This window comes from Entelurus aequoreus, linkage group LG17 (genome assembly GCF_033978785.1).
Source record: "Entelurus aequoreus isolate RoL-2023_Sb linkage group LG17, RoL_Eaeq_v1.1, whole genome shotgun sequence".
Taxonomy (NCBI): domain Eukaryota; kingdom Metazoa; phylum Chordata; class Actinopteri; order Syngnathiformes; family Syngnathidae; genus Entelurus; species Entelurus aequoreus.
Window position 1 is genome coordinate 22,585,286 of NC_084747.1, and position 23,443 is coordinate 22,608,728.

General features: G+C 40.1%; 2 protein-coding genes across 3 annotated transcripts in view; both read left to right on the forward strand.

The window, feature by feature from the left end:
* The first annotated feature begins 1,373 nt into the window (after positions 1 to 1,373).
* Positions 1,374 to 9,311, forward strand: ak8 (adenylate kinase 8). Its single transcript, XM_062025252.1, has 15 exons — positions 1,374 to 1,498; positions 1,913 to 2,000; positions 2,069 to 2,153; positions 2,255 to 2,304; positions 2,388 to 2,498; positions 2,706 to 2,774; positions 4,510 to 4,591; positions 4,679 to 4,750; positions 4,815 to 5,015; positions 5,456 to 5,578; positions 6,773 to 6,862; positions 7,158 to 7,299; positions 7,383 to 7,463; positions 7,522 to 7,651; positions 7,824 to 9,311. The coding sequence occupies exons 2-15, from the start codon at positions 1,926 to 1,928 to the stop codon at positions 7,911 to 7,913; spliced, it is 1,401 nt and encodes a 466-aa protein (XP_061881236.1). The 5' UTR covers positions 1,374 to 1,498; positions 1,913 to 1,925; the 3' UTR covers positions 7,914 to 9,311.
* Positions 9,312 to 11,064: 1,753 nt separating this feature from the next.
* The window catches only part of ddx31 (DEAD (Asp-Glu-Ala-Asp) box polypeptide 31), a 22,576-nt gene continuing 10,197 nt past the window's right edge, over positions 11,065 to 23,443 (forward strand). Inside the window, exons 1-11 of one of the 2 annotated variants that reach the window (XM_062024137.1) lie at positions 11,065 to 11,169; positions 17,282 to 17,347; positions 18,520 to 18,643; positions 18,728 to 18,812; positions 18,877 to 18,952; positions 19,021 to 19,064; positions 19,183 to 19,253; positions 19,320 to 19,429; positions 21,283 to 21,324; positions 21,390 to 21,454; positions 21,530 to 21,649. In XM_062024137.1, the coding sequence (XP_061880121.1) occupies positions 11,080 to 11,169; positions 17,282 to 17,347; positions 18,520 to 18,643; positions 18,728 to 18,812; positions 18,877 to 18,952; positions 19,021 to 19,064; positions 19,183 to 19,253; positions 19,320 to 19,429; positions 21,283 to 21,324; positions 21,390 to 21,454; positions 21,530 to 21,649 (893 nt within the window). In that variant the 5' untranslated portion in view covers positions 11,065 to 11,079. Of the gene's footprint in view, positions 11,170 to 17,281; positions 17,348 to 18,519; positions 18,649 to 18,727; positions 18,813 to 18,876; positions 18,953 to 19,020; positions 19,065 to 19,182; positions 19,254 to 19,319; positions 19,430 to 21,282; positions 21,325 to 21,389; positions 21,455 to 21,529; positions 21,650 to 23,443 lie in introns of both variants that reach the window. The other variant, XM_062024136.1, reaches the window with a different exon arrangement.

A 23,443-nucleotide genomic window follows, 5' to 3' on the forward strand; every position in this document is an offset into this window, starting at 1 on the left:
AGTCTTTGTGATCCACTAATCTGCCACACACTAATACATGCTAACTTAGTAGCAATCATCTTCTCAAAACACCAGTTGTGTATCCAACTTGTTCAGCATACACACATGTCCTGCTTTATGACAGTGACACTACACTTTATGATAGTGATACTACACTTTGACAGTGACACTACACTTTATGATAGTGATACTACACTTCATGAGAGTGACACTACACTTTAATATATTGACACTACACTTTATGATAGTGACACTACACTTCATGACAGTGACACTACACTTTATGACAATGACACTCCACTTTATGATAGTGATACTACACTTCATGATAGTGACACTACACTTTATGACAGCGACACTACACTTTATGATAGTGATACTACACTTTATGATAGTGACACTACATTTTGAGTGACACTACACTTTATGACTGTGACACTACATGTTATGATAGTGATACTACACTTTATGATAGTGACACTACACGTTATGACAGTGACACTACACTTTATGATAGTGATACTACACTTTATGACAGCGACACTACACTTTATGATAGTGACACTACACTTTATGACAAGGACACTACACTTCGTGGTAGTGATACTACACTTTATGACAGCGACACTACATTTTGAGTGACACTACACTTTATGACAGTGACACTACACTTTATGATAGTGACACTACACTTTATGATAGTGATACTACACTTTATGACAGCGACACTACACTTTATGATAGTGACACTACACTTTATGACAATGACACTACACTTTGTAATCGTGATACTACACTTTATGACAGCGACACTACATTTTGAGTGACACTACACATTATGACAGTGACACTACACTTTATGATAGTGATACTACACTTTATGATAGTGACACTACACTTTATGATAGTGACACTACACTTTATGACAGTGACACTACACTTTATGATAGTGATACTACACTTTATGATAGTGACACTACACTTTATGACAGTGACACTACACTTTATGATAGTGATACTACACTTTATGATAGTGATACTACACTTTATGATAGTGACACTACACTTTATGACATTGACACTACACTTTATGACAGTGACACTACACTTTATGATAGTGATACTACACTTTATGACAGTGACACTACACATTGATAGTAACACTACACTTTATGAAAGTGACACTACTTTGTTTATACTTTTCTAAGTTAAGCAGTACAGATTTCATTTAAAGGAAATTTTTATTTTTATTATGTTGAGTAGAAAATATTTCTATTGAAGGCCTAAAAATGAACACATATTTGATTCTATTAGTTATTTTGCACACAACAAATATCACACAAATGTAAAAAAAAGGCCAAACAAAAATAGAGCGTGGGTTACCCCACGTGGGCTGCCGCGTCATTTAGCCACTCCCCCCCCCCCCTGCGCGCGTGTTGTTGCCGTGACAACCACAACCGCGTCCTGGCAACAGCAGCGGAGAGAAGACATCTCCGAGGTACAATTATTTTATTATTCACTGTCTAGTTGGCATGTTAGCCGCCTAGTTAGCATGTTAGCCGCCTAGTTAGCATGTTAGCCGCCTAGTTAGCACCTTCTCACGTCCAAGTAGGAAGCTATTGTTTGATTTATTGAACAACAGGACTGTTAGCATGCTAGCCAGCTAGTTAGCATGCTAGCCAGCTAGTTAGCATGTTAGCCAGCTAGTTAGCATGCTAACCAGCTAGTCTGCATGTTAGCCAGCTAGTTAGCATGCTAGCCAGCTAGTCAGCATGTTAGCCGACTAGTTAGCATGCTAGCCAGCTAGTTAGCATGTTAGCCCGCTAGTTAGCATGCTAGCCAGCTAGTCGGCATGTTAGCCAGCTAGTTAGCATGCTAGCCAGCTAGTTATCACCTTGTGACGTCCAAGCAGGAAGGTGGTGGTGATGGAGAAGCCCCTGAGGATCCCCCCTCAGATGTCCATCTACGCCGACCAGCACAACATCCTCCACCTGGTGCAGGTGTGCGCCGCATTCTTTGTCCGACACGTGACGTCACGTCCGGCCGCTATAAGTCGCCTTGTGTCCAGAGCATGGTGTCCAGCCTGGCGGTGGACCAGCCCGACGACCCCATCGCCTACTTGCTGCTGCTGCTGAGGGACAGCAGTGTGCACGGTGAGGAGGCCACACAAGATGGCGCTGCTTCCCGCCTTTTCCTCTCTCTCTCTCGCTCACCCTCCCTTGTCTTTGCGGCGGACTGCGCGTGCGCGTGTCAGTTCCCAGGGTGCTCCTGCTGGGTCCACCTGCAGCGGGGAAACACACGCTGGTGAGTTGACACCACGTGACTCAGTCCTGATCCTGATCCTGGTCCTGGATTTTCAAGTCTTGGATCTGGTTCTGGTCCATCAGGCCCAAAAGTTGTGTGCTGATCTGAGAGCTGTTCACGTGACTTTGGAGTGTTTACTGGAGGACCAATCAGAGACCAGCGAACAAGCACGCCAATACACACTCAAACAACAGGTACACACACACACACACACACACACACACACACACACACACACACACACACACACACACTTGTGTGACACAAACAACACTCTCAGGTGTGTGTGTGTGTGTGTGTGTGTGTGTGTGTGTGTGTGTGTGTGTGTGTGTGTGTGTGTGTGTGTGTGTGTGTGTGTGTGTGTGTGTGTGTGTGTGTGTGTGTGTGTGTGTGTGTGTTAGGAGGTTCCTGATGAGTTGCTGGTCCAGTTGATTCAAGAAAGACTCAAACAAACGGACTGCTTCAACCAGGTAAACACACAAGTGCTGGACTATAGACCCACCTGGTCTAGGTAGACTGTCCTGGTCTAAGTCGCAGTCCCTTGTTTGGATAGAAAGTCCTGGTCTAGGTAGACTACCTTGGTCTACATAGCATGTCCTGAGCTAGGTAGTGTGCCTTGGTCTACATAGCATGTCCTGATCTAGTGTGCCTTGGTCTACATAGCATGTCCTGATCTAGTGTGCCTTGGTCTACATAGCATGTCCTGAGCTAGGTAGTGTGCCTTGGTCTACATAGCATGTCCTGATCTAGTGTGCCTTGGTCTACATAGCATGTCCTGATCTAGTGTGCCTTGGTCTACATAGCATGTCCTGATCTAGTGTGCCTTGGTCTACATAGCATGTCCTGATCTAGGTAGTGTGCCTTGGTCTACATAGCATGTCCTGATCTAGGTAGTGTGCCTTGGTCTGAGGAAAGGAAACATGTGAGGAAAGGAGACATGTGAGGAAAGGAGACATGTGAGGAAAGGAGAGGAAAGGAGACATGTGAGGAAAGGAGACATGTGAGGAAAGGAGACATGTGAGGAAAGGAAACATGTGAGGAAAGGAGACATGTGCGGAAAGGAGACATGTGAGGAAAGGAGAGGAAAGGAGACATGTGAGGAAAGGAGACATGTGAGGAAAGGAAACATGTGAGGAAAGGAGAGGAAAGGAGACATGTGAGGAAAGGAGACATGTGAGGAAAGGAGAGGAAAGGAGACATGTGAGGAAAGGAGACATGTGAGGAAAGGAGAGGAAAGGAGACATGTGAGGAAAGGAGACATGTGAGGAAAGGAAACATGTGAGGAAAGGAGAGGAAAGGAGACATGTGAGGAAAGGAGACATGTGAGGAAAGGAGAGGAAAGGAGACATGTGAGGAAAGGAAAGATGTGAGGAAAGGAGACATGTGAGGAAAGGAGACATGTGAGGAAAGGAAAGATGTGAGGAAAGGAGACATGTGAGGAAAGGAGACATGTGAGGAAAGGAAAGATGTGAGGAAAGGAGACATGTGAGGAAAGGAGACATGTGAGGAAAGGAAAGATGTGAGGAAAGGAGACATGTGAGGAAAGGAGACATGTGAGGAAAGGAAAGATGTGAGGAAAGGAGACATGTGAGGAAAGGAAACATGTGAGGAAAGGAGACATGTGAGGAAAGGAGACATGTGAGGGAAGGAGATATGTGAGGAAAGGAGACATGTGAGGAAAGGAGACATGTGAGGAAAGGAAAGAAGTGAGGAAAGGAGACATGTGAGGAAAGGAGACATGTGAGGAAAGGAGACATGTGAGGAAAGGAAAGATGTGAGGAAAGGAGACATGTGAGAAAAGGAAACATGTGAGGAAAGGAGACATGTGAGGAAAGTAAACATGTGAGGAAAGGAGACATGTGAGGAAAGGAAAGATGTGAGGAAAGGAGACATGTGAGGAAAGGAAACATGTGAGGAAAGGAGACATGTGAGGAAAGTAAACATGTGAGGAAAGGAGACATGTGAGGAAAGTAAACATGTGAGGAAAGGAGACATGTGAGGAAAGGAGAGATGTGAGGAAAGGAGACATGTGAGGAAATGAGAGACGTGAGGAAAGGAGACATGTGAGGAAAGGAGACATGTGAGGAAAGGAGAGATGTGAGGAAAGGAGACATGTGAGGAAATGAGAGACGTGAGGAAAGGAGACATGTGAGGAAAGGAGACATGTGAGGAAAGGAGACATGTAAGCCTCCTTGTTGTCTCCAGGGTTGGGTGTTGGATGGACTTCCTCAGACTCGCCTGCAGGCTCGTAATCTCCAGCAGGGCGGCGTCATTCCCAAACACGTGGGTAAGTTTTCTTCTGTGGAGACATGCCCTGCTGTCACTTCCTGTTTGTGCGGAGGAGGAAGTGATGTCACGGCGTGATGTTTGACAGTGATCCTGGAGGCTCCTGAAGATGTCCTGATGGAGAGACATCAAGGCCGGCTGCTGGACCCGCTGACAGGAGGTCTGGACCAGCACTTCCTGTTTGAGACCAGAGCAAAGCAGGTGACATCACTTCCTGTGTGCAGACGTGTACCACGAGACCTTCATCAGGCCGGCTGATGACGAGGTGCAGCAGCGTTTGGAGGCCAAGATGGACGCGTCAGAGAGTCAGCTAATGGCCGACCTGCAGCGTTATCGCTGTGAGGTCACGGGGATAAGCTCCGCCTACTGCCACATCTTGAAGACCGTCAACAGCGACCAGCCTCCTCTCCACATCTACCAACAAGGTCTCATATACTACCTATATATATATATATACTGTATATATACTATGTATAGTACCCAGTACATATACTGTATATACTATGTATATATGTACTGTATATACTATGTATATATGTACTGTATATACTATGTATAGTACCCAGTACATATACTGTATATACTATGTATATATGTACTGTATATACTATGTATAGTACCCAGTACATATACTGTATATACTAGGTATATATACAGTACATATAGTGTATATGCTAGGTATATATACAGTACATATACATATACTGTATATACTATATATATATATATATACACACAGTACATGTAATGTGTATATATATATATACGCACACACACATATATGTCTAATATATGTTTATGTACTGTATAGTATATATATATTTCTGTTATACATACACATTTACATACTGTATGTATTTTGCAGTTCTGGCTTTTGTCCGGACTCAGCGTTGTACTCGGACTCCCAGAGTCCTCCTGTTGGGTCCACCAGGCTCAGGGAAGACTCATCAAGCCAAACTGCTGACTGACAAGTACAAGATGGTGGACAGTAAGCACAAACACTGTAATATAGTAACACTGTAATATGGTAACACTGTAATATAGTAACACTGTAATATGGTAACACTGTAATATGGTAACACTGTAATATGGTAACACTGTAATATAGTAACACTGTAATATGGTAACACTGTAATATAGTAACACTGTAATATGGTAACACTGTAATATAGTAACACTAATATGGTAACACTGTAATATGGTAACACTGTAATATAGTAACACTGTATTATAGTAACACTGTAATATGGTAACACTGTAATATGGTAACGCTGTAATATAGTAACACTGTAATATGGTAACGCTGTAATATGGTAACGCTGTAATATGGTAACACTGTAATATAGTAACACTGTAATATGGTAACACTGTAATATAGTAACACTGTAATATAGTAACACTGTAATATGGTAACACTGTAATATAGTAACACTGTAATATAGTAACACTGTAATATGGTAACACTGTAATATAGTAACACTGTAATATGGTAACACTGTAATATAGTAACACTGTAATATAGTAACACTGTAATATAGTAACACTGTATTATAGTAACACTGTAATATGGTAACACTGTAATATAGTAACACTGTAATATGGTAACACTGTAATATGGTAACACTGTAATATAGTAACACTGTAATATAGTAACACTATAATATGGTAACACTGTAATATAGTAACACTGTAATATGGTAACACTGTAATATAGTAACACTGTAATATAGTAACACTGTAATATAGTAACACTGTATTATAGTAACACTGTAATATGGTAACACTGTAATATAGTAACACTGTAATATGGTAACACTGTAATATGGTAACACTGTAATATAGTAACACTGTAATATAGTAACACTATAATATGGTAACACTGTAATATAGTAACACTGTAATATGGTAACACTGTAATATAGTAACACTGTAATATAGTAACACTGTAATATAGTAACACTGTAATATGGTAACACTGTAATATAGTAACACTGTAATATAGTAACACTGTAATATGGTAACACTGTAATATGGTAACACTGTAATATAGTAACACTGTAAGGTGGTGTAACAGTAAGACTGTAATATAGTAAGACTGTAAGGTGGTGTAACAGTAAGACTGTAAGGTGGTGTAACAGTAAGACTGTAAGGTGGTGTAACAGTAATACTTGTGGTGTGTTAGTATGCTGGACTGACCTGCTGGGATGGGCTGAAGCTGACCAGTCTGCCATCGGAGAAGAGGTGCGATCACACCTGCATGCTGCACAGCCAGGTGGGTGGAGCTCAGTGCGGTGGGCGGAGCTAATCAGGTGACCACATGTCCAGTTCTTTGTTGACTTTGTGAAGGTCTAGTAGAAGACCATGTAGGCCAGTGTGGTCGTCAACACACACACACACACACACACACACACACACACACACACACACACACACACACACACACACACACACACACGCACACACACACACACACACACACACACACACACACACACACACACGCTGGTCAGTGATGTGACATGACTGCCCCTAGTGGTCCACAAGGGAACATGTGAAGTGTGTTCCAGTTCCAGAGTCCGTGACTCTCCAAGTTCTCCAAGAACGTCTGAGCCGAGTGGACTGTAGCTCCAAAGGCTGGATCCTGCACCACCTTCCATCTGAACCTCAGCACACCAAGCACCTGCAGCAATCACTCAACTCGCCCAACAGGTACACACACACACACACACACACACACACACACACACACACACACACACACTTCACCACCTTTGACCCCGTGTGTACCGCAGGGTTTTCTTCCTGGAGTTGACCGATGACCTTTGTTTGGAGAGACTCACGCTGAGAAGCACCGACCCCGTCACCGGCCTCAGGTCAGTGTCCTCCCGCCGCCATCTCAGACCACCTCGATGATGTCACTTCCTGCCTCAGCTTTCACGCCGTCACTCGGCCCCCTCCGGACCCGGAGGTCCAGGACCGTCTGCAGAGCAGGAGCGAGGACGGCCCGGACAACGTCACGCACACACTTGGTGTGTACAGGACGCACACTGCAGGCCTGCAGGTACACACACACACACACACACACACACACACACACACACACACACACACACGATTATCATTAAGTCTCATTTATTGTGTGTGTGTGTGTGTGTGTGTGTGTGTGTGTGTGTGTGTGTGTGTGTGTGTGTGTGTGTGTGTGTGTGTGTGTGTGTGTGTGTGTGTGTGTGTAGTGTGTTTTCCCAGAAGGCTTGCACGTTGATGCTGATCAGGATCCTCAGTGTGTGTTTGAGGCTTTGGAGAAACATCTCACCATTGAGTGACAACACTGTGTGTGTGTGTGTGTGTGTGTGTGTGTGTGTGTGTGTGTGTGTGTGTGCGTGTGTGTGCGCGCAGACCTCCTTACCGTGCTTGTTGACTTAAAGGCGGAGCTCTGTGATGATTGACAGCTCACTGAAGTTTTACTGAAGTCTTTGTCAGGCAATTTTGGTAAACGACTATAATTAATCCTCCTTTTAGGTCAATGTGTGATTGACGGCTCTATTTTAAGACTTCCTGTCAGCGACAGGAAGTGGAGCGACGGAGACGTGATACATGTCGGACACGCGGTCACGTCAGATGTTTCGACTTCGCAACGTTTCGTGCTGCCGTGATTGCATTTTTTTTCAATTGATTTTCTTTACAGACAATAAAGTTCTGCAATCTGTGCAGGTTTGTTAACGTTCATGCATTCATACACATGCCTCAACGGGTATTGAAACTGAAAGTTAACTTAAAGGCCTACTGAAAGCCACTACTAGCGACCACGCAGTCTGATAGTTTATATATCAATGATGACATCTTAACATTGCAACACATGCCAATACGGCCGGGTTAACTTATAAAGTGACATTTTAAAATTCCCGGGAAATATCCGGCTGAAACGTCGCGGTATGATGACGTATGCGCGTGACGAAGTCCGAGTAACGGAAGTTATGGTACCCCGTAGAATCCTATACAAAAAGCTCTGTTTTCATTTCATAATTCCACAGTATTCTGGACATCTTTTGCAATTTGTTTAATGAACAATGAAGGCTGCAAAGAAGACAGTTGTAGGTGGGATCAGTGTATTAGCAGCGGACTACAGCAACACAACCAGGAGGACTTTGTTGGAGCGCTAGCCGCGCTAGCCACGCTAGCCGCCGACTTCACCTTGACTTCCTACGTCCCCGGGCCGCCAAACGCATCGGGTGAAGTCCTTCGTCCTTCTGCCGATCGCTGGAACGCAGGTGAGCACGGGTGTTGATGAGCAAATGAGGGCTGGCTGGCGTAGGTGGAGAGCTAATGTTTTTAGCATAGCTCTGTGCAATCCGGTTGCTAAGTTAGCTTCAATGGCGTCGTTAGCACAGCATTGTTAACCTTCACCTTTTGTTAAATGTGTTACTTTGCACGAAAAGAATATAGAACATTTTATTATATAATTAAAGATTTAAATTTGAATAACTTATTTTAATAACGAAGTTCATTTATGAATAACTTAAATGTTGAACAATTTCTGTAAATTTCGGTTTTAAATGTTTCCTTTGCAGAAAAAAGTGGATATTGAATAATTTCTGTACATTTTTGTTTGAATTTTGAAAATAAATGACTGAACAATTTCAGTGAATGGCTGTTTTGATGTTGTTACATGTGTTATTATATAATTAAAATTGTAAATCTAAATAACTTGAATATTGAACAATTTTGGTTTTAAGTCTGTCAAGTGTGTTTCTTTGCAGAAATTTTTTTTCTGCATAATTCTGTTTCATTAAAAAGTAAAAATTGTTAAGTTGTTAATTTGCACTAAAAATACATTATTAAACAATTTCAGGAAGTGGCTGTTTTGAATGTTATTTTGCACTAAAATATTGAACAATTTCCACAAATATCTGTTTTAGTTTTGTTAAATGTGTTACTTTGCACGAAAAGAATATAGAAGATTTTATTATATAATTAAAGATTTAAATTTGAATAACTTATTTTAATAACGAAGTTCATTTATGAATAACTTAAATGTTGAACAATTTCTGTAAATTTCGGTTTTAAATGTTTCTTTTGCAGAAAAAATTGGATATTGAATAATTTCTGTACATTTTTGTTTGAATTTTGAAAATAAATGACTGAACAATTTCAGTGAATGGCTGTTTTGATGTTGTTACATGTGTTATTATATAATTACAATTTTAAATCTAAATAACTTGAATTTTGAACAATTTTGGTTTTAAATCTGTCAAGTGTGTTTCTTTGCAGAATTTTTTTTTCTGCATAATTCTGTTTCATTAAAAAATAAAAATTCCTGTACACTTTTTAATTTTGTTAAAGTTGTTAATTTGCACTAAAAATACATCATTAAACAATTTCAGGAAGTGGCTGTTTTGAATGTTATTTTGCACTAAAAATATTGAACAATTTCCACAAATATCTGTTTTAGTTTTGTTAAATGTGTTACTTTGCACGAAAAGAACATAGAACATTTTATTATATAATTAAAGATTTAAATTTGAATAACTTATTTTAATAACGAAGTTCATTTATGAATAACTTAAATGTTGAACAATTTCTGTAAATTTCGGTTTTAAATGTTTCCTTTGCAGAAAAAATTAGATATTGAATAATTTCTGTACATTTTTGTTTGAATTTTTTAAAATAGATTACTGAGCAATTTCAGTGAATGGCTGTTTTGATGTTGTTACATGTGTTATTTTGCACCAAAAAAATAATAATTATTGAACCATTTATGTTTGAAATTGCGTTAAATTGTTTTACTTTGCCCTAAAAATATTTAACAATGTGAGTAAATGTATTTTAAATGTTATTTTTATTTTGCACACAAATAATTACTGAGCAATTTCTGTACATTTCTGTTTTGATTTGGTCAAATGTGTTATTTTGCACTAGAAACAATTCATTATTGAACATTTTCAGTTTTTAATTTTGTTAAATGTTATTTTCCACAATTTTTTTTTTCCCACATTTTTTGTACATTTCTGTTTAGTTTTTTTTAAATGTGGCACAAAAAATAACATTGAACCATTTTAATTTTGTTAAATTAGTTATTTTGCACAAAAAATATTGTTGCACGATTTTTTTACATTTCTGTTACAATTTTGTTAAAATGGTTATTTTGTAAAAAGGAATAAGTTTGTTTGCACGACAACATGTGCATCGAATTACATTCTAGTTTGATTGAAAACATTTATAAAAGTCACATATATAAATAAAAAGTATGTATAAAATTATAACTGGTAGGAGGGTCTCCAAATAAATTGATCTACTCATCTATAGTTATGATGCTAACTGACCAAGCTGCAGTATTAATCATATATATTTGATATAATATTACATTATTTCATCCATATTTAATATTTAAACATAAAATATTGTTAAGACTTCCGGGTTGTCGGCGGAGAAAAGTACCTACTGTTGCCATACGCGGATGAAGCGGCGCACTGCCAAGTGAATCTACTGCGCATGTCCCTAAAGCCGGGAAAGAGGCGTGCCAACCGTGACGTCACAGGAAGCGCCTTTTTTTGCCGGTGTCGCCGCAACACGAGTTCCACGGTGAGTGTTTTCTTGACTTTTGACTCTTTTTGAGGACTTTTTTTTACCGCCAAGCAAAAAAGTTACCAACATAAAATATGTGTGGGTGGTTTTCAATACCGTCAATTCGTTACGTGACGGAAGAGGCTGCTGGCATGAAGCTACCTTTAGCATTAGCTGCTGTTAACCAAAACACGCACCCACGTGTTGGTGTCCGAGTATCAAAACTCGCACTGAGTTCATTTGAACATGACTCGCTTCAGAAGTGTGACATCTGAAAGTCTGATCTGTGTTGGGCTTCAGCTCCATGCAAAAAGTGTCCTAGGCTTCTTAAGGCACTTGAACGCATCATCAGCATTATGTAAACATATACGATGTTTTTTATTTTATTTATTTTATAAACCTTTATTTATACATTGTAACATTTACAAACAATTGAGAAATAATAATCAAAATAAGTACAAAACAGCGCCAGGGGGTTGTAAACTCAATAAAGTAACTAAATTAGAATGATATTTATATATATATATATATATATATATATATATATATATATATATATATATATATATATATATATATATATATGTCTGTGTTGGCCCTGTGATGAGGTGGCGACTTGTCCAGGGTGTACCCCGCCTTCCGCCCGATTGTAGCTGAGATAGGCTCCAGCGCCCCCCGCTACCCCGAAGGGAATAAGCGGTAGAAAATGGATGGATGGATGGATGGATATATATATATATATATATATACGTCCCTGTGTATATATATATATATATATATATATATATATATATATATATATATATATATATATATATATATATGTATGTATATAAAAACAAAGTGCAAAGCCATAGGCTCACACAATTTCAGTAAATAATTTCAATCAATCCTAAATCACGAGTGTCTCAAAGGCCTGCGAGCAGCGCAGAAAAGAAATGGCAGATCAACTGGTCTAAAAAAGGGGGTCTATTTAAAGTCTAGAGCAGGGGTCACCAACGCGGTGCCCGCGGGCACCAGGTAGCCCGTAAGGACCAGATGAGTAGCCCGCCGGCCTGTTCTAAAAATAGCTCAAATAGCAGCACTTACCAGTGAGCTGCCTCTATTTTTTAAATTGTATTTATTTACTAGCAAGCTGGTCTCGCTTTGCCTGACATTTTTAATTCTAAGAGAGACAAAACTCAAATAGAATTTGAAAATCCAAGAAAATATTTTAAAGACTTGGTCTTCACTTGTTGAAATAAATTCATTATTTTTTTTACTTTGCTTCTTATAACTTTCAGAAAGACAATTTTAGAGAAAAAATACAACCTTAAAAATGATTTTAGGATTTTTAAACACATATACCTTTTTACCTTTTAAATTCCTTCCTCTTCTTTCCTGACAATTTAAATCAATGTTCAAGTAAATGTATTTTTTTTTATTGTAAAGAATAATAAATACATTTTAATTTAATTCTTCATTTTAGCTTCTGTTTTTTCGACGAAGAATATTTGTGAAATATTTCTTCAAACTTATTATGATTAAAATTCAAAAAAATTATTCTGGAAAATCTAGAAAATCTGTAGAATCAAATTCAAATCTTATTTCAAAGTCTTTTGAATTTCTTTAAAAAATTTTGTTCTGGAAAATCTAGAAGAAATAATGATTCGTCTTTGTTAGAAATATAGCTTGGTCCAATTTGTTATATATTCTAACAAAATGTAAATTGGATTTTAACCTATTTAAAACATGTCATCAAAATTCTAAAATTAATCTTAATCAGGAAAAATTACTAATGATGTTCCATAAATCCTTTTTTAAAGTTTTTCTCTTCTTTTTTTCGGTTGAATTTTGAATTTTAAAGAGTCGAAATTGAAGATAAACTGATTCAAAATTTAATTGTAATTTTTTTCGTGTTTTCTCCTCTTTTAAACCGTTCAATTAAGTGTAAATATCATTAATTATTAATAATAACACAGAGTTAAAGGTAAATTGAGCAAATTGGCTATTTCTGGCAATTTATTGAAGTGTGTATCAAACTGGTAGCCCTTCGCATTAATCACTACCCAAGAAGTAGCTCTTGCTTTCAAAAAGGTTGGTGACCCCCTGATCTAGAGTATACAAAGGAGTTTTAAGATGGGACTTAAATGCTTCTACTGAGGTAGCATCTCTAACTGTCACTGCTAGAACATTCCAGAGTACTGGAGCCCCAATAGAAAACACTCTATAGCCCGCAGACTTTTTTTTGGGGCTCTGGGAATGACTAATAATCTGGAGTTCTTTGAACTTTGAATTGAAATGTGGAACACAGCATCATCGTTTTCACAGCTTTTTGCTTGTTAGAGGTAGAGAGTGTTTTATAACCTAGAGTTCTCATTCTTTTTTTAAAGGCACAAAAAAACAGGTCGGGTATTGAGAAACTTACATTTATGAATATAAAACTTAGCCAATAATATAATGAGGTTGCAAAGGTCAAATTACCGTTCACATTTTTTTTTTTCATACAGTGTAAATCCAACTAGCACATCTTTCAAACAAAGCACACATTTGTCATGAATATTGTCCAGGATGAAGCCACAGATAGTGATGGAGTGCTTTCACAAGTCCAAAACTGCTGGTAAACTGTCTCTGGATGCATGGTACATAAGGTGCAACATGCATGTTACATAAGGTGTAACATGCATGTTACATAAGGTGTAACATGCATGTTACATAAGGTGTAACATGCATGTTACATAAGGTGTAACATGCATGTTACATAAGGTGTAACATGCATGTTACATAAGGTGTAACATGCATATTACATAAGGTGCAGGTAACATAAGGTGCAACATGCATGTTACATAAGGTGTAACATGCATATTACATAAGGTGTAACATGCATGCTACTGTAGTGGATTGTCCGAAGCTTAAGCAGGCAACAAAAGTAGTTTAGTACAACAAATTTATTTACCCATTATCAGAAGTGCAGGTTGAATTAAGTTGTCCGTGCAAGCAGACACAATGTACTCCAGAGCACACAAGACACACACCAGCCAAAATCACCCCCGAGTTCCGGTCTTCTGCCATTCATTTATATGTCTGTTGTGCGTCATCGTTCCTTATCAAATGCGTCAATGTCTTGTTTTGCTTTTCCTATCTGTTCCATAACAACTCGAATTCTGTAGACAGGTTGGCACGACTCAATATTCACTTTTGTCCCACAACTGGTCCATTCAATGGCACAAAATACAAGAGTATTGAAAATGAGCGGACATTCTTAAAAGACAAGAAATATAGGTCAAAAGGTCAGAAATTCTACTACACTACATAAGGTGTAACATGCATGGTACATAAGGTGTAACATGCATGTTACATAAGGTGTAACATGCATGGTACATAAGGTGTAACATGCATGGTACATAAGGTGTAACATGCATGGTACATAAGGTGCAGGTAACATCAATGTCCTTCTTGTATCTAACCATCACAGTCTTTACAGGGTAATCATTTTAAAAGATATCTCTTTGACTTTGTTGGTAAGTAAATATCTGGTAGGAAGAGACCACGTTCTGACCCAGCAGATGTCATCCACAACATTATTCCACATTCACATTATTCCACATCCACAACATTATTCCACATTCACATTATTCCACATTCACAACATTATTCCACATTTACAACATTATTCCACATCCACAACATTATTCCACGTCCACAACATTATTCCACATTCACATTATTCCACATTCACATTATTCCACATCCACAACTTTATTCCACATCCACAACATTATTCCACATTCACATTATTCCACATCCACAACATTATTCCACATCCACAACATTATTCCACATCCACAACATTATTCCACATTCACATTATTCCACATCCACAACATTATTCCACATCCACAACATTATTCCACATCCACAACATTATTCCACATCCACAACATTCCACATTCACATTATTCCACATCCACAACATTATTCCACATCCACAACATTATTCCACAACATTATTCCACATCCACAACATTATTCCACATGCACAACATAATTCCACATTCACAACATTATTCCACATTCACATTATTCCACATCCACAACATTATTCCATATTCACAACATTATTCCATATTCACAACATTATTCCACATCCACAACATTATTCCACATCCACAACATTATTCCACATTCACAACATTATTCCACATTCACAACATTATTCCACATCCACAACATTATTCCACATCCACAACATTATTCCACATCCACAGCATTATTTCACATTATTCCACATCCACAACATTATTCCACATTCACAACATTATTCCACATTCACAGCATTATTCCACATCCACAACATTATTCCACATCCACAACATTATTCCACATTCACATTATTCCACATTCACAACATTATTCCACATTCACAACATTATTCCACATCCACAACATTATTCCACATTCACAACATTATTCCACATCCACAACATTATTCCACATCCACAACATTCACATTATTCCACATCCACAACATTATTCCACATCCACAATATTATTCCACATTCACAACATTATTCCACATTCACATTATTCCACATCCACAACATTATTCCACATTCACAACATTATTCCACATTCACATTATTCCACATCCACAACATTAATCCACATTCACAACTTTATTCCACATTCAAATTATTCCACATTCACATTATTCCACATTCACAACTTTATTCCACATCCACAACATTATTCCACATCCACAACATTATTCCACATTCACAACATTATTCCACATCCACAACATTATTCCACATCCACAACATTATTCCACATTCACAACATTATTCCACATCCACAACATTATTCCACATCCACAACATTATTCCACATGCACAACATTATTCCACATTCACATTATTCCACATCCACAACATTATTCCACATCCACATTATTTCACATCCACAACATTATTCCACATCCACAACATTATTCCACATCCACAACATTATTCCACATCCACAACATTATTCCACATCCACAACATTATTCCACATTCACATTATTCCACATCCACAACATTATTCCACATTCACAACATTATACCACATCCACAACATTATTCCACATTCACATTATTCCACATTAACATTATTCCACATCCACAACATTATTCCACATTCACATTATTCCACATCCACAACATTATTCCACATTCACATTATTCCACATCCACAACATTATTCCACATTCACAACATTATTCCACATTCACATTATTCCACATCCACAACATTATTCCACATTCACATTATTTCACATCCACAACATTATTCCACATTCACAACATTATTCCACATTCACAACATTATTCCACATCCACAACATTATTCCACATCCACAACATTATTCCACATCCACAACATTATTCCACATCCACAACATTATTCCATATCCACAACATTATTCCACATCCACAACATTATTCCACATTCACATTATTCCACATTCACATTATTCCACATCCACAACATTATTCCACATTCACAACATTATACCACATCCACAACATTATTCCACATTCACATTATTCCACATCCACAACATTATTCCACATTCACATTATTCCACATCCACAACATTATTCCACATTCACATTATTCCACATCCACAACATTATTCCACATTCACAACATTATTCCACATTCACATTATTCCACATCCACAACATTATTCCACATTCACATTATTTCACATCCACAACATTATTCCACATTCACAACATTATTCCACATTCACAACATTATTCCACATCCACAACATTATTCCACATCCACAACATTATTCCACATCCACAACATTATTCCACATCCACAACATTATTCCATATCCACAACATTATTCCACATCCACAACATTATTCCACATCCACAACATTATTCCACATCCACAACATTATTCCACATTCACATTATTGCACATTCACAACATTATTCCACATCCACAACATTATTCCACATCCACAACATTATTCCACAGCGCAATTCCATAGGAGACAGACACACGATCATTTTGGAATAAGCTGCGGATTTTTCTGCAAAGTTTCCTTTGAGGAGTGTGAAGTGGATCAACATGTCTGATGTTTGTGTGCCAGATGGATGACATCAGCATCAACATTGGCGGTCCATCCCCTCCGTCGTCATTTCCCAAGAGGATCTCAGTGAGTACCTGCTTATGATGTCATGTCCCCGCTCATTAGCATGATGACCTCGCGCTCATTAGCACGATGACCTCCCGCTCATTAGCATGATGACCTCCCGCTCATTAGCATGATGACCTCCCGCTCATTAGCATGATGACCTCCCGCTCATTAGCATGATGACCTCCTGCTCATTAGCATGATGACCTCGCGCTCATTAGCATGATGACCTCCCGCTCATTAGCATGATGACCTCGCGCTCATTAGCATGATGACCTCCTGCTCATTAGCATGATGACCTCCCGCTCATTAGCATGATGACCTCGCGCTCATTAGCATGATGACCTCGCGCTCATTAGCATGATGACCTCCTGCTCATTAGCATGATGACCTCCCGCTCACTAGCATGATGACCTCCCGCTCATTAGCATGATGACCTCCCACTCATTAGCATGATGACCTCCCGCTCATTAGCATGATGACCTCCCGCTCACTAGCACGATGACCTCCCGCTCATTAGCATGATGACCTCGCGCTCATTAGCATGATGACCTCCCGCTCACTAGCATGATGACCTCCCGCTCACTAGCATGATGACCTCCCGCTCATTAGCATGATGACCTCGCGCTCATTAGCATGATGACCTCCCGCTCACTAGCATGATGACCTCCCGCTCACTAGCATGATGACCTCCCGCTCATTAGCATGATGACCTCGCGCTCACTAGCATGATGACCTCGCGCTCATTAGCATGATGACCTCCCGCTCACTAGCACGATGACCTCCCGCTCACTAGCACGATGACCTCCCGCTCACTAGCATGATGACCTCCTGCTCATTAGCACGATGACCTCGCGCTCATTAGCATGATGACCTCCCGCTCATTAGCACGATGACCTCGCGCTCATTAGCATGATGACCTCCCGCTCATTAGCACGATGACCTCCCGCTCATTAGCATGATGACCTCCCGCTCATTAGCATGATGACCTCCTGCTCATTAGCATGATGACCTCGCGCTCATTAGCATGATGACCTCCCGCTCATTAGCATGATGACCTCGCGCTCATTAGCATGATGACCTCCCGCTCATTAGCATGATGACCTCGCGCTCATTAGCATGATGACCTCCTGCTCATTAGCATGATGACCTCTACAACTCTTAATCCTGTTCTTTTTCCACGTGACGTGAAGAAAACTGCGGCGCGCAACCACGGCGCCAAGAGGAAGTTGACTTCCGCTGACGAGCGACGACGCGGCGGCGGCAAGCGCGCCAGGCTGCAAGAGGCAAGGCACGAGGCAGAGGCCCCTCCTCCTCCTCAGGTACGTGGGCGTGACCGCAGCCGTCCCGCATCGCCGCCGTGTGGTCAGCTGACTTCCTGCCTGGCGTGATCTTGTCTGCAGACCCACAGGAAGTCGGACGCGAGGACCGCCATCAAGACTTCGTCTCTATTCAAACACAACCCGGACATCCCTCGGATCGACAGGTGCTGCTCGCCGCCTCTCGCCGGCTGCGTGGTGATGACATCATGTTTTCCTTCCTGACCACAGAGCAGACGTGTCGCAGTTAACGGAGAAGATCTTTACTTCGGACTCCTTCTCGGACTTGAACCTGCACCCCCACTTGGTAACACACACACACACACGCGTCCGTGTGCACGGCGGGTGGCGTCACTCCTCGCTTTCACCCACCAGGTGGCGACGCTGAACAAAGTCCTGAACGTCTCCACGCTGACCAGGTAAGGGCGGGAGCACGTCATGTGGTGATGCGCACGTCAAGTGGTGATGCGCACGTCATGTGGTGATGCGCACGTCAAGTGGTGATGCGCGGTCACGCAGCGTTTTGGTGTTCTCCAGTGTTCAGAAGCAGACCATTCCCGCTCTGCTGTCGGGACGAGACGCCGTGGTTCGCTCTCAGACCGGCTCAGGTGAGACAGCCGCTCCCGGGCGGCGCGGCGTACGTGGTTGTTGACGCGCGTGTGGCGTCCTCGCAGGTAAGACGCTGTCCTTCGCCATCCCGCTCGTCCAGTCGCTGCAGGCGCTGGAACAGAAGGTGTGCCGCTCGGACGGTCCGCTGGCCGTGGTCATCGTGCCCACCAGAGAGGTTCGTTGCTTTAAAGGCCTACTGAAATGATTTTTTTTTATTTAAACGGGAATAGCAGATCCATTCTATGTGTCATACTTGATCATTTGGCGATATTGCCATATTTTTGCTGAAAGGATTTAGTAGAGAAAATCGACGATAAAGTTCGCAACTTTTGCTCGCTGATAAAAAAAAGCCTTGCCTGTAGCGGAAGTAGCGTGACGTCACAGGAGCTAGTATTCCTCACAACATTATTCCACATCCACATTATTCCACATCCACAACATTATTCCACATCCACAACATTATTCCACATTCACATTATTCCACATCCACAACATTATTCCACATCCACAACATTATTCCACATTCACATTATTCCACATCCACAACATTATTCCACATTAACATTATTCCACATCCACATTATTCCACATCCACAACATTATTCCACATTCACAACATTATTCCACATAAACATTATTCCACATCCACAACATTATTCCACATCCACAACATTATTCCACATCCACAACATTATTCCACATCCACATTATTCCACATCCACAACATTATTCCACATCCACAACATTATTCCATATCCACAACATTATTCCACATTCACATTATTCCACATCCACAACATTATTCCACATCCACAACATTATTCCATATCCACAACATTATTCCACATTCACATTATTCCACATCCACAACATTATTCCACATCCACAACATTATTCCACATTCACATTATTCCACATCCACAACAGCCTAATAGCTACAACTAGCACACATATACACTAGCGTTCAAAAGTTTGGGGTCACATGTAAATGTCCTTATTTTTGAAGGAAAAGCACTGTACTTTTCAATGAAGATAACTTTAAACTAGTCTTAAAGGCCTACTGAAATTATTATTTTTTATTTAAACGGGAATAGCAGATCCATTCTATGTGTCATACTTGATCATTTCGCGATATTGCCATATTTTTGCTGAAAGGATTTAGTAGAGAAAATCGACGATAAAGTTCGCAACTTTTGCTCGCTGATAAAAAAAAGCCTTGCCTGTACCGGAAGTAGCGTGACGTCACAGGAGCTAGTATTAAGGTGGGCGGGGTTGAGGGGGGCGGAGTTGAGGTGGGGTGGGTAGGGGGTAGCATCCCGGAAGAGTTAGTGCTGCAAGGGGTTCTGGGTATTTGTTGTGTTGTGTTGCGGTGCGGATGTTCTCCCGAAATGTGTTTGTCATTCTTGTTTGGTGTGGCTTCACAGTGTGGCGCATATTTGTCACAGTGTTAAAGTTGTTTATGCGGCCACCCTCAGTGTGACCTGCATGGCTGTTGACCAAGTATGCCTTACATTCACTTGTGTGCGTGAAAAGCCGTAGATATTATGTGACTGGGCCGGCACGCAAAGGCAGTGCCTTTAAGGTGTACTGGCGCTCTGTACTTCTCCCTAGGGCCGTGTACACAGCGGCCTTTTAAAAAGTCATACATTTTACTTTTTGAAACCGATACCGATCATTTCCGATATTACATTTTAAATCATTTATCGGCCGATCTCTAGTTTCTAAGCGTTTTTTAAAAGTATCCACAGTCTGTGGTGCCCTCAGGTGGTCAGGGAGAGCGTTCCACAGACTGGGAGCGGCGTAGCAGAAAGCCCGGTATCCAATTGTTCGTAGTTTTGTCCTCGGAGGTTGGAGGAGGTTAGCCTGGTGTGGTGTGGAGGATTTGGGGGTGAGCAGTTCTTTGTATTCCACCCTGAGTGGAACAGGAAGCCAGTGAAGGGATTTGAGAACTAGTGTGATGTGGTCCTTTGCGTTGTTGACGTGCTTCTGGTTGGCCGCCATGTGACCGCCCTTCTGCTTCCTCTCCAGCTGGCCCTGCAGACCTTCCACACCTTCCAGAAGCTTCTCAAGGTAACACTCTTATTGTGAAAGGGCCGCAGGAAGTGCCTGACTCATCACCCTTGTCGCGCACACAGCCCTTCATGTGGATCGTTCCCGGCGTCCTAATGGGCGGGGAGAAGCGGAAGTCCGAGAAGGCCAGGTCGGTGCTTCCAATGGGCGGAGCCAAAGGCGTTTGATGGGAGGAGCCTCACCAGACTCTGCTCTTTGTCTTCAGACTGCGAAAGGGAATCAACATCCTGGTCTCCACTCCTGGACGTCTGGTGGATCACATCCAACACACCCTCAGCATCGCCTTCAGTGCGGTCCGCTGGCTGGTTCTGGACGAGGCCGACCGGTACCTGTAGAACCTTCTAGAACACGGGTGTCCAACATTCTATTTAAAAAAAACAAAAACCTAAAAAAGCAAAGAGGTGAAAAGTAAGGAGAAGAGAGACCAAGCTAGCATGCAGCCTGCCTTCTTCTTCATTGCCCAAAATATAATAATGAATCAAAATCACACCTAATTAATTAAGGCTGAATAATATTGGATTGATCTTTTGGGGAAACTATTGGATATTCTGTTTCCACTGTAAGAAAACATGCTTGGAAACAAAGAAAAAGGTTTTGACTTTATATAGAGATGCCGATAAATGCTTTAAAATGTAATATCGGAAATTATCGGTATCGTTTTTAAAAAAAATGTATTTATTTTTTATTATTTTTATTAAATCAACATATAAACACAAGATACACTTACAATTAGTGCACCATCAAAAAAACTCCCCTCATTCACACAAAAGGGTTGTTTCTTTCTGTTATTAATATTCTGCTTCCTACATTATATATCAATATATATCAATACAGTCTGCAAGGGATACAGTTATTAATATTAACAATATATCAATATATATCAATACAGTCTGCAAGGGATACAGTTATTAATATTAACAATATATCAATATATATCAATACAGTCTGCTGACTGGGAGACGCAACTGCTCTGTACTGCTCTCTACGTCCGTGTTTTACCGGATATGTACCGCTCCGTACAGCGGCGTTTTAAAGTCATTCATTTTACTTTAAGAAACCGATACCGATCATTTCCGATACTACCGTATTTTTCGGACTATAAGTCGCAGTTTTTTTCATACCGTATTTCCTTGAATAGCCGCAGGGGCGCTAATTAATTTAAAACCTCTTCTCACTCCTGCGCTTACCAAAAGCATGCGGGATGGGCAGGCACGCGCTAATTATTTTAAAACCTCTTCTCACTCCGGCGCTTACCTTATCATGAAAACCACATTAAATAAAAAAAAACTTTATTATGGTCTTACTTTTACTTATAAATGATGTCCATCTGCAGCTGCTTCTGATCAAAGGCAGTCTTCCTTATCTTTCTTCAGTTTTAAAAGTCTCTGGAGATATTCCTTTAATTATTACCTCCTGCTTCGATTGAAAGTCCAGTTTAGAAAACTGTTTTATCTTAGATATGTAATCCTCCATGGTAAAAGTGCAAGCAAATGATCGCGGCTCACGCGTGCTGCTTGTTGTCTTCTTCTGCAGCACCGGTCTTCTGCAGTACTGGTAGTCGCAATAAGGATCACTAGCGCCCTCTACCACCAGGAGGCGGGAGTCATTTAATGACTCATATTTGACTAGTTTATATTTTTAGTTAATTGTTCAAATTTAATGTTTACTTTGTACAAAGAGAGCGCCGTCTACTGAAGTTAAATTCCATGCGTGTTAAACATAACTGGACAATAAAGCTGATTCCGATTCACTTTATTATTTTTGGTAACAAAAAGCTGAAACAGCAATGTGCAAAAATAATTCGTAGTGCAAGAAAAACAATAAAGTGCAACAATAAAATCACTTAAATATATACAAAAAGGAACAAATTCAATTGTACAAAAAACAACATAATTAAATTAAACATCAAGCAAATACTTAAATAATATTAATGAACAGAGTTACCAGAAACAAGGTAACATAACGGTTAATAAACAAATATAAAGTTACTACGTATTAAAACTATGTAAATGTACATAGCGATGTGCAAAAAAATTTTGGGTTAGGGTTAGGGTTAGGCATGTACTGAGACTCGTACATGCGAAAAATAAAAAATAAGAATTTTTTGTTATTTGCTTTT